This window comes from Onthophagus taurus, chromosome 7 (assembly GCF_036711975.1).
Source record: "Onthophagus taurus isolate NC chromosome 7, IU_Otau_3.0, whole genome shotgun sequence".
Taxonomy (NCBI): Eukaryota; Metazoa; Arthropoda; class Insecta; order Coleoptera; family Scarabaeidae; genus Onthophagus; species Onthophagus taurus.
In genome coordinates this window covers 20,772,046-20,785,355 of record NC_091972.1, presented here as the reverse complement: position 1 = coordinate 20,785,355, position 13,310 = coordinate 20,772,046, and the positions used below count along the sequence as shown (strand labels likewise).

Here is a 13,310-nt window from a genome sequence, read left to right as displayed (position 1 = left end):
TTTAAGTCTAATTTAGATTATTTAAGAGATTCCATCTGTGGGAAGAAGCAGAAAAGAAGACATATTTGTTGAACTACTCCAAAAAAATTAATGATCTGAGTTGAAGTCTTAACTGCTTCCTTACCAACAATATTTAAGGAGTGAGCAGCATATTCATATTTATTGCAGTCAACAAAATGCATAGTCATCATATTTATTGTTTTCTTTGACATGTGCTTATAACCCATTATATTAACCAGACATATTTGCAGCGTTGCAAATGACTACCCTTTGCAATTAACCAGAGGCAGTCCATGTTCTTGTAGAAATGCTTGTAGAGAATTAAACTAAGCTAATTTTGATAAAAGAAACACACCTTTCGTACACTTTTTCCTCAAACAATATCGCACTACAATAGCTAGTTGATCATTGTGGGACAAATCTGACGTCGAGCCCATCACAATGGAGTACTGTTTCGAATCATCGTTATTTATATCACTAATAATTGTTTTTATTATCTGTTTTCCCATTATCTCTTGTATTTGTTCGTAAGTTGTTCTAGATAAGTATGAAGTAGAAGACTTTGGTCGCAGCTCTCGCTGTAGGATATGTTGACGCAGGAATGGATCAAATTTTGCTATTGATTCTAGAACCCCCATGAAATTACCGTTGTGAGGAGAGCCAAATATGTTCTCGTGAGCCAAGATCTTTCTAGTAAATGACCAGTTTTAATTTTTTTCCTGAAGTGAGTATTTGAAAATGATCGATTTTAGTCTTTAAAGAGTCTTATTGATTTTGGGATCTTTATTTTGAAAATTAGTCATCTCATGGGTAAGACATTGGTCATGTTGGGCATACTTTGGCGATATTTGTTTGTTTGTATTGTTTTTGGTTGCTATAGTAATCAACATTGTTATCTTAAATGGAACGCATATGTTTTTTGCATATTTTGATAGAGAATATTTGCTTCTATCAGATGAACATATCATATCATAAGGTTGTATAAGAAAACAACCGAGAAAAATTTTCTAAAAATACTCAATCTTGATGGACCGAGGCCCTGGGCTGCAGCCCATAACTAAATTGGGGGCTGCCACAATATATTTACTTTAGAAGTAAATATAATATAAATATATCTACGATATAACTTCAAAAAACATACAAAAAACACTGACTGAGTGTGACACGTAGTGTGACATATTGGTCCGATATTGACGTTATTTTCTGGATTACAAAAGAATGATATAACAGTCCTTTTAGATTCCACCGTCCTTGATTTTACCTAGATAAAAAATAAAGACGCGACGTCCAGTCTATATAGAACACATAGCAGCACCATCATCGGTTTATTTCTTTTTAATTTATAATTTGCTTAAAATTACAGAGATAAAACTTTAAAAAACTGATCACCGGATACGATATCCTACTAAATCACGATTTTTTGCGAAACTATACCGAATACCGAAAAAATAAAATATGTCACTCATTAAGAGCACATCAGACTACTACTTGTTCAAAATTGAAATTCTTTCGTTAAATAGTTTTTGAGAAAAAAAATCGCAAAGTGGACAAAGTTGGCGGTTTTTGTTTAACTCCTATTTAGCTCGTGATAAAAGGAAACCTTTATAGTTATTTTTTTTGATAGAACGATTGCAAAGATCCAAAGATATCGATCTATAAATTGAGGGTCACAGCAATACCCACTTAAAATGATTTATTTAAAATGTTTTAGTTAAACTTTACAATTAATTACATAACTTAAATTACCTGTATCTGAACAAGATAACATGGAGCAACAATTATCATCAGGTGCTGGTTGTTCAACACAAAGAGGATCCTCAATCTTTTTGCCTTTTTTAAAATAAGGAGTTGAACATCGATCTATGCAATCCATTTTTCCATTTGTACAGGTACAAATCGAATCACAACCAACCTCCAATTTTTCACCATTTTCATACGTTAATCCACCTTTTTCACAAACCCCTTAAAATAAATTAAATAAAATAATTAAAATAAAAATCTGAATTTAAATTAATCTTTTACTTTTCGATCCTTGATTCATTTTTAATCCTTTCGTATCATCATCAACATTATCTCCATCCAAAACTGTATCATAATCATTATCCATATCAACATCACTTAAATCAATGACTTTCTTCTTATTGTTAGTCTCAACTTTTGTGTTGTTATTTTTTGTTAAATCATTATTGTGGGAATGTTCATCTAAAGTAAAATTTAACGATCTTCCTTTAGGTTCTTCCGCGATCGTACTAACCACAGTGGGTTCGAAGACGTGTGCATCTTCCTCGGAAACCATACTAAGAGATTCTGGTAGTTCCACTGGTTTTGGAATCACCGTGATAACTTCGTAAATTGGTTCTAAAACGTAAACCAAAAAAAGAATTACAAAAACACAACCAAAGAAAAAAAAATTAATTAAAAAAATAAGTTAATTGGAAATACGATTCGATTACATTTTATGGGCCATTAAAGAAGAATCCCTTCAACTTCCTTGTTTTCATTCTTCCTGGAGGAGACATAACTCGTGTCTAGTCTAATGAGGATGGTAATCCAAAAAGAAAACAAGAGTAAAACACGCACGTGTGTTTGCTGCGAGACCGTCGAGAAAGGATGAATAAGATGATGAGGTTTTTTTAATTTCTTTTTAGTTTCCTTTTTTTGTACATTCAAACGAAAGCTTTAACTCGTTTGTGGAGCATGGAGCATAGTTCGACGACCTTTATGAACTACATGCTCTTGGACCATAACCTATTGTATGTCTATAATGGGTGGATCAAACATTTTTCAAATTTATTTTAATTAATTCTTTAAAGATGCTAAAACAAGTCTTAACCTTTATTTATTAACGCGTAATTCCAGAGATTTCTAACCACTCGAAGCAATAAACAGTATCGACTATTAAATAACACTAATTGTTGTTTATTTACCGTTGTGAAAAGAATTTTCAATGTGACCTTGGCAAGAATCTGCGAGATTGTTGCTCTTGGTTTAGCGTTACGATTTAACCGATTTAATTAATTAGTGTAATATGTAAATTTAACACGTTTTAAAACCTTGGCATTGCATACAATACCAGTTCCTTTTCGATTCATCATCATCCTTAATCAAATAGTTAAAGATACCAATGATGTCATGATTTGTCAAAACAGTTAAGCAAAAATTACGTCGTACACTAAATTTGGTATGTTATTACCTTTATGGGGAATACCGTTATGTCAAGGAGTCAAGAATACTTTTACATACACGTTTATGAATCATAAAAAGAAATCTGGTTCTTGAGGAACTAAGAAAACGATTTGGTAAAGTCGGATTTAAAGTGGTTTAAATACATATTCAATACTTTTAGAACTGCAATAGGTAAATTTACTTCACATTTTTCTTAAAATGAGGTTTTAATGGTATATTAAGATAATTGTAGAAAACTATGTTTATGAAGCAATTTAAATCAAACATGTTGTATTTAACTCTGCAATTATAAATCGCCGAAGCAGGTAGGTAAACGTCTAACAAAAAGGAATTGTAAATGTAAACTCATAAAAGAAACGTTATGGTGAACAAAATAAGGAAGATGGACTGAGTTAGAAGGAAATTTAAGCATAAATAAATTTTCTAACATAATTTTTATGTTTTGCTGTCAATTATCTACAAAAAACACAGTGCTTTCTGATAGTGATGGATATAAGTGTCACTATTTTCTAGAAATAAAGCAAAAATCTTTAAAATGTCAAAATTTATTGAACCGATAAAGCATAATCCATAACCAGCTCGAACCTAGGTGTCGTCATTTTCTAGGAATAAAGTTAAAATTCTTAAAATGTCAAAACTGATAGATTACAATGAAAAATCTGTAATCCATATTGCACCTAAAAAGCATGATCCATAATCATTTCGAATTCAGGCGTCACCATTATCTAGGATTAAACTAAAGCTAATTAAAGAAAATAATACTGATAAAAGTTATCCATATTGAACTTAGAAAGGGTGATCCATAATCAGTTCGAACCTATGTAGGTGTCACCATTTTCTAGGAATAAAGCGAAAATTCTTGAAATATCAAAAGTGATGGATTGCATTAAAAATTCTACCATTACTTATAAACTGAAGCCGACCAAGACGAATGTTACACATAAATACTATCCATATAAAACCAAAAAAGCATATCCATAACCAGTTCGACCATAGGTGTCACCATTTTCTAGGAGTAAAGCAAAAATTCTTAAAATGTCAAAATTGATGGATTACATTGAAAAATCTGGCACTATTCAAAAAGTAAAGCTGATTCAGAAAATGTTATGCATAAAAATTATCCATATAGAACCAAAACAGCAAAGTCCATAACCAGTTCAAGCATAGGTGCCATCATTTTCTGAGAGTAAAGCGAAAATGCTTAAAATGTTAATATTAATGGATTACATGGAAAAATCTGTCACTATTCAAAAACTAAAGCTGATTCAGAAAGCAGTTACGCACAAAGTTATCCATATAGAACCTGACAAACATGATCCATAATCAATTTGACCATAAATGTCATCATTTTCTAGGAACATAGGGAAAATTTTAAAAATTGGTGGGTTGCATTACGAATTCCATCATTACTTAAAAACTGAAGCCGACCAATAAGAATGTTAGGCAAAAGTACTATCCATATAGAACCAAAAAAGCATAATCCATAACCAGTTCGACCATAAGTGTCATCACTTTCTAGGAATAAAGCGAAAATGCTTAATGTTAATATTGATGGATTGCATCACAAATTCCATCATTACTTAAAAACTGAAGCCGACCAATAAGAATGTTACGCAAAAATACTATCCATATAGAACCAAAAACGCATGATGCATAACCAGTTCTACCATAAGTGTCACCATTTTCTAGGAATAAAGCGAAATGCTTAATATGTTAATATTGATTGATTACATTGAAAAATCCGTCACAATTAAAGAACTAAAGCTGATTCAGAAAAATGTTACGCATAAAATTATCCATATAGAACCTAACAAGCATGATCCATAATCAATTCGTCCATACGTGTCATCATTTTCTAGGAATATAGGGAAAATCTTAAAAATGTCAAATTGGTGGATTACATTACAAATTCCATCATTACTTAAAAACTGAAGCCGACCAATAAGAATGTTAGGCAAAAATACTATCCATATAGAACCAAAAAAGCATAATCCATAACCAGTTCGACCATAAGTGTCACCATTTTCTAGGAATAAAGCAAAATGATTAATATGTTAATATTGATGGATTACATTGAAAAATCTGTCACTATTAAAGAACTAAAGGTAATTCAGAAAAATGTTACGCATAAAATTATCCATATAAAATCTAACAAGCATGATCCATAATCAATTCGACCATAAGTGTCACCATTTCCCAGGAATATAGGGAAAATCTTAAAAATGTCAAATTGGGGGATTACATTACAAATTCCATCATTATTTAAAAACTGAAGCCGACCAATAAGAATGTTAGGCAAAAATACTATCCATATAGAACCAAAAAAGCATAATCCATAACCAGTTCGACCATAAGTGTCACCATTTTCTAGGAATAAAGCAAAATGATTAATATGTTAATATTGATGGATTACATTGAAAAATCTGTCACTATTAAAGAACTAAAGGTAATTCAGAAAAATTTTACGCATAAAATTATCCATATAAAATCTAACAAGCATGATCCATAATCAATTCGACCATAAGTGTCACCATTTCCCAGGAATATAGGAAAAATCTTAAAAATGTCAAATTTGGTGAATTGCATCAAAAATTCCATCATTACTTAAAAACTGAAGCCGACCAATAAGAATGTTACGCAAAAATACTATCCATGTAGAACCAGAAAAGCATAATCCATAACCAGTTCGGCCATAAGTGTCATCACTTTCTAGGAATAAAGCGAAAATGCTTAATATGTTAACATTGATGGATTACATTGAAAAATCCGTCACTATTAAAAAACTAAAGCTGATTCAGAAAAATGTTACGCATAAAATTATCCATATAGAACCAAACAAGCATAATCCATAATCAGTTTGACCATAGGTGTCACCATTTTCTAGGAATATAGGGAAAATCATAAAAATGTCAAATTTGGTGGATTGCATTACAAATTCCATCATTGCTTAAAAACTGAAGCCGACCAATAAGAATGTTACGCAAAATACTATCTATATAGCATGATCCATAATTAGTTCGAATCAAGCAGGGTTGTACTTGGTTGTACTGTGCCGACATTACCATGTCAAGAAATCAATTATCGACGTGTCGACAATGTCAGGTCGACAAACATTTTTGTCGACATTTTGTCCACCCATCGATTTTTCTGCCACTCATCATGAGATCACCACGCACTATCGCACTATACATCAAAAAACGAATTGTTGACGTTGTCGACATTTGACATTGTCGACGCGTCGACAAGCAACCCTGGAATCAAGGTATCACCATTTTCTAGGAATGAATCGAAAATCCTTAAAATGCCAAAATTAATGGGTATTTTAAAAAATCTATTACTGATTAAAAACTGCAGTCGATTAAGAAAAATGTTACTGATAGAAGTTATCCATATTGAACCTAAAAAGCATGATCCATAATCAGTGCGAACCTAGGTGTCACCATTTTCTAGGAACAAAGCGTAAGTCCTTGAAATGTCTAAATTGATGGATTATATTAAAAAATCTATTACTACCTAGAAACTGAAATCAATTAAGAAAAATGTTACTGATAAAAGTTATCCATATTGAACCTAAAACACATGGTCTATAATCAGTTCGAACCTAGGTGTCACCATTTTCTAGGAAGAAAGCGGAAATCCTTAAAATGCCATAATTAATGGGTAAAGTTATCCATATTGAACCTAAAAAGCATGATCCATAATTAGTTCGAATCAAGGTGTCACCATTTTCTAGGAACAAAGCGAAAATCATTAAAATGTCTAAATTGATGGATTATTTTTAAAAATCTATTACTAATTAAAAACTGAAGTCGATTAAGAAAAATGTGACTGATAAAAGTTATCCATATTGAACCTAAAAAGCATGATCCGTAATTAGTTCGAATCAAGGTGTCACCATTTTCTAGGAACAAAGCGAAAATCCTTAAAATGTCTAAATTGATGGATTATTTTAAAAAATCTATTACTACCTAGAAACTGAAATCAATTAAGAAAAATGTTACTGATAAAAGTTATCCATATTGAACCTCAAATACATGGTCTATAATCAGTTCGAACCTAGATGTCACCATTTTCTAGGAACAAAGCGAAAATCCTTAAAATGCCAAAATTAATCGACTATTTTAAAAATCTATTACTAATTAAAAACTGATGTCGATTAAGAAAAATGTTACTGATAAAAGTTATCCATATTGAACCTAAAAAGCATGATCCGTAATTAGTTCGAATCAAGGTGTCACCATTTTCTAGGAACAAAGCGAAAATCCTTAAAATGTCTAAATTGATGGATTATATTAAAAAATCTATTACTAGCTAGAAACTGAAATCAATTAAGAAAATTGTTACTGATAAAAGTTATCTATATTGAACCTAAAACACATGGTCCACAATCAGTTCGAACCTAGGTGTCACCATTTTCTAAGGCCAAAGCGAAAATCCTTAAAATGTCTAAATTGATGGATTATTTTAAAAATCTATTACTACCTAGAAACTGAAATCGATTAAGAAAAATGTTACTGACAAAAGTTATCTATATTGAACCTAAAAAGCATGATCCATAATTAGTTCGAATCAAGGTGTCACCATTTTCTAGGAACAAAGCGAAAATCCTCAAAATGTCTAAATTGATGGATTATTTTAAAAAATCTATTACTACCTAGAAACTGAAATCGATTAAGAAAAATGTTACTGACAAAAGTTATCTATATTGAACGTAAAACAGGATGCATAATTAATTCGAATCAAGGTGTCACCATTTTCTAGGAATAAAGCAAAAATCCTTAAAATGCCAAAATTGATGGATTATATTAAAAAATCTATTACTACCTAGAAACTGAAATCAATTAAGAAAAATGTTACTGATAAAAGTTATCCATATTGAACCTAAAATACATGATCCATAATTAGTTCGAATCAAGGTGTCGCCATTTTCTAGGAACAAAGCAAAAATCCTTAAAATGCCAAAATTGATGGATTATATTAAAAAATCTATTACTACCTAGAAACTGAAATCAATTAAGAAAAATGTTACTGATAAAAGTTATCCATATTGAACCTAAAATACATGGTCTATAATCAGTTCGAACCTAGATGTCACCATTTTCTAGGAACAAAGCGAAAATCCTTAAAATGCCAAAATTGATGGATTATATTAAAAAATCTATTACTACCTAGAAACTGAAATCAATTAAGAAAAATGTTACTGATAAAAGTTATCCATATTGAACCTAAAATACATGGTCTATAATCAGTTCGAACCTAGATGTCACCATTTTCTAGGAACAAAGCAAAAATCCTTAAAATGCCAAAATTGATGGATTATATTAAAAAATCTATTACTACCTAGAAACTGAAATCAATTAAGAAAAATGTTACTGATAAAAGTTATCCATATTGAACCTAAAATACATGATCCATAATTAGTTCGAATCAAGGTGTCGCCATTTTCTAGGAACAAAGCAAAAATCCTTAAAATGCCAAAATTGATGGATTATATTAAAAAATCTATTACTACCTAGAAACTGAAATCAATTAAGAAAAATGTTACTGATAAAAGTTATCCATATTGAACCTAAAATACATGGTCTATAATCAGTTCGAACCTAGATGTCACCATTTTCTAGGAACAAAGCGAAAATCCTTAAAATGCCAAAATTGATGGATTATATTAAAAAATCTATTACTACCTAGAAACTGAAATCAATTAAGAAAAATGTTACTGATAAAAGTTATCCATATTGAACCTAAAATACATGATCCATAATTAGTTCGAATCAAGGTGTCGCCATTTTCTAGGAACAAAGCAAAAATCCTTAAAATGCCAAAATTGATGGATTATATTAAAAAATCTATTACTACCTAGAAACTGAAATCAATTAAGAAAAATGTTACTGATAAAAGTTATCCATATTGAACCTAAAATACATGGTCTATAATCAGTTCGAACCTAGATGTCACCATTTTCTAGGAACAAAGCGAAAATCCTTAAAATGCCAAAATTAATCGACTATTTTAAAAATCTATTACTAATTAAAAACTGATGTCGATTAAGAAAAATGTTACGGATAAAAGTTATCCATATTGAACCTAAAAAGCATGATCCATAATTAGTTCGAATCAAGGTGTCACCATTTTCTAGGAACAAAGCGAAAATCATTAAAATGTCTAAATTGATGGATTATTTTTAAAAATCTATTACTAATTAAAAACTGAAGTCGATTAAGAAAAATGTGACTGATAAAAGTTATCCATATTGAACCTAAAAAGCATGATCCGTAATTAGTTCGAATCAAGGTGTCACCATTTTCTAGGAACAAAGCGAAAATCCTTAAAATGTCTAAATTGATGGATTATTTTAAAAAATCTATTACTACCTAGAAACTGAAATCAATTAAGAAAAATGTTACTGATAAAAGTTATCCATATTGAACCTCAAATACATGGTCTATAATCAGTTCGAACCTAGATGTCACCATTTTCTAGGAACAAAGCGAAAATCCTTAAAATGCCAAAATTAATCGACTATTTTAAAAATCTATTACTAATTAAAAACTGATGTCGATTAAGAAAAATGTTACTGATAAAAGTTATCCATATTGAACCTAAAAAGCATATTCCATAATTAGTTCGAATCAAGGTGTCACCATTTTCTAGGAACAAAGCGAAAATCATTAAAATGTCTAAATTGATGGATTATTTTTAAAAATCTATTACTAATTAAAAACTGAAGTCGATTAAGAAAAATGTTACTGATAAAAGTTATCTATATTGAACCTAAAAAGCATGATCCATAATTAGTTCGAATCAAGGTGTCACCATTTTCTAGAAACAAAGCGTAAGTCCTTGAAATGTCTAAATTGATGGATTATTTTAAAAAATCTATTACTACCTAGAAACTGAAGTCGATTAAGAAAAATGTTACTGACAAAAGTTATCTATATTGAACCTAAAAACCATGATCCATAATTAGTTCGAATCAAGGTGTCACCATTTTCTAGGAACAAAGCGAAAATCATTAAAATGTCTAAATTGATGGATTATTTTAAAAAATCTATTACTACATAGAAACTGAAATCGATTAAGAAAAATGTTACTGACAAAAGTTATCTATATTGAACCTAAAAACATGATCCATAATTAGTTCGAATCAAGGTGTCATCATTTTCTAGGAATAAAGCGAAAATCCTTAAAATGCCATAATTAATGGATTATTTTAAAAAATCTATTACTAATTAAAAACTGCAGTCGATTAAGAAAAATATTACTGATAAAGTTATCCATATTGAATCTAAAAAGTATGATCCATAATCAGTTCGAATCAAGGTGTCACCATTTTCTAGAAACAAAGCGAAAAACCTCTAAATGTCAAAATTGATAGACTACTAAAAAATCTATTACTACCTAGAAACTGAAGGCAATTAAGAAAAAAGCTGATAAAAAAAAATATACTGATACAAATAATCCATATTGAACCTTAAAAATATGGTCCATCATCAGTTCGAAACTAGATTACACCATTTTCTACGAATAAAGTGGAAATGTTTAAAATGTTAAAGTTAATGAAATATTTTAAAAAACTATTACTAATTAAAAACTGCAGCCGATTACGAAAACTAATCTGCTACTGATAAAAGATATTCATATTGAACCTGAAATACATGATCCATAATTAGTTCGAATCAAGGTGTCGCCATTTTCTAGGAACAAAGCAAAAATCCTTAAAATGCCAAAATTGATGGATTATATTAAAAAATCTATTACTACCTAGAAACTGAAATCAATTAAGAAAAATGTTACTGATAAAAGTTATCCATATTGAACCTAAAATACATGGTCTATAATCAGTTCGAACCTAGATGTCACCATTTTCTAGGAACAAAGCGAAAATCCTTAAAATGCCAAAATTGATGGATTATATTAAAAAATCTATTACTACCTAGAAACTGAAATCAATTAAGAAAAATGTTACTGATAAAAGTTATCCATATTGAACCTAAAATACATGGTCTATAATCAGTTCGAACCTAGATGTCACCATTTTCTAGGAACAAAGCAAAAATCCTTAAAATGCCAAAATTGATGGATTATATTAAAAAATCTATTACTACCTAGAAACTGAAATCAATTAAGAAAAATGTTACTGATAAAAGTTATCCATATTGAACCTAAAATACATGATCCATAATTAGTTCGAATCAAGGTGTCGCCATTTTCTAGGAACAAAGCAAAAATCCTTAAAATGCCAAAATTGATGGATTATATTAAAAAATCTATTACTACCTAGAAACTGAAATCAATTAAGAAAAATGTTACTGATAAAAGTTATCCATATTGAACCTAAAATACATGGTCTATAATCAGTTCGAACCTAGATGTCACCATTTTCTAGGAACAAAGCGAAAATCCTTAAAATGCCAAAATTGATGGATTATATTAAAAAATCTATTACTACCTAGAAACTGAAATCAATTAAGAAAAATGTTACTGATAAAAGTTATCCATATTGAACCTAAAATACATGATCCATAATTAGTTCGAATCAAGGTGTCGCCATTTTCTAGGAACAAAGCAAAAATCCTTAAAATGCCAAAATTGATGGATTATATTAAAAAATCTATTACTACCTAGAAACTGAAATCAATTAAGAAAAATGTTACTGATAAAAGTTATCCATATTGAACCTAAAATACATGGTCTATAATCAGTTCGAACCTAGATGTCACCATTTTCTAGGAACAAAGCGAAAATCCTTAAAATGCCAAAATTAATCGACTATTTTAAAAATCTATTACTAATTAAAAACTGATGTCGATTAAGAAAAATGTTACGGATAAAAGTTATCCATATTGAACCTAAAAAGCATGATCCATAATTAGTTCGAATCAAGGTGTCACCATTTTCTAGGAACAAAGCGAAAATCATTAAAATGTCTAAATTGATGGATTATTTTTAAAAATCTATTACTAATTAAAAACTGAAGTCGATTAAGAAAAATGTGACTGATAAAAGTTATCCATATTGAACCTAAAAAGCATGATCCGTAATTAGTTCGAATCAAGGTGTCACCATTTTCTAGGAACAAAGCGAAAATCCTTAAAATGTCTAAATTGATGGATTATTTTAAAAAATCTATTACTACCTAGAAACTGAAATCAATTAAGAAAAATGTTACTGATAAAAGTTATCCATATTGAACCTCAAATACATGGTCTATAATCAGTTCGAACCTAGATGTCACCATTTTCTAGGAACAAAGCGAAAATCCTTAAAATGCCAAAATTAATCGACTATTTTAAAAATCTATTACTAATTAAAAACTGATGTCGATTAAGAAAAATGTTACTGATAAAAGTTATCCATATTGAACCTAAAAAGCATATTCCATAATTAGTTCGAATCAAGGTGTCACCATTTTCTAGGAACAAAGCGAAAATCATTAAAATGTCTAAATTGATGGATTATTTTTAAAAATCTATTACTAATTAAAAACTGAAGTCGATTAAGAAAAATGTTACTGATAAAAGTTATCTATATTGAACCTAAAAAGCATGATCCATAATTAGTTCGAATCAAGGTGTCACCATTTTCTAGAAACAAAGCGTAAGTCCTTGAAATGTCTAAATTGATGGATTATTTTAAAAAATCTATTACTACCTAGAAACTGAAGTCGATTAAGAAAAATGTTACTGACAAAAGTTATCTATATTGAACCTAAAAACCATGATCCATAATTAGTTCGAATCAAGGTGTCACCATTTTCTAGGAACAAAGCGAAAATCATTAAAATGTCTAAATTGATGGATTATTTTAAAAAATCTATTACTACATAGAAACTGAAATCGATTAAGAAAAATGTTACTGACAAAAGTTATCTATATTGAACCTAAAAACATGATCCATAATTAGTTCGAATCAAGGTGTCATCATTTTCTAGGAATAAAGCGAAAATCCTTAAAATGCCATAATTAATGGATTATTTTAAAAAATCTATTACTAATTAAAAACTGCAGTCGATTAAGAAAAATATTACTGATAAAGTTATCCATATTGAATCTAAAAAGTATGATCCATAATCAGTTCGAATCAAGGTGTCACCATTTTCTAGAAACAAAGCGAAAAACCTCTAA

General features: G+C 29.6%; 1 protein-coding gene across 2 annotated transcripts in view; it reads right to left on the bottom strand.

The window, feature by feature from the left end:
- LOC111424621 (stranded at second) overlaps nt 1-13,310 on the bottom strand; it is a 54,444-nt gene that overhangs the window by 22,445 nt on the left and 18,689 nt on the right. For both annotated transcript variants that reach the window (XM_023058231.2, XM_023058232.2), the window contains exons 2-3: nt 2,023-2,358; nt 1,747-1,962 (exon numbers count right to left, since the gene is read on the bottom strand). In XM_023058231.2, the coding sequence (XP_022913999.2) occupies nt 1,747-1,962; nt 2,023-2,358 (552 nt within the window). The remainder of the gene's footprint in view (nt 1-1,746; nt 1,963-2,022; nt 2,359-13,310) is intronic.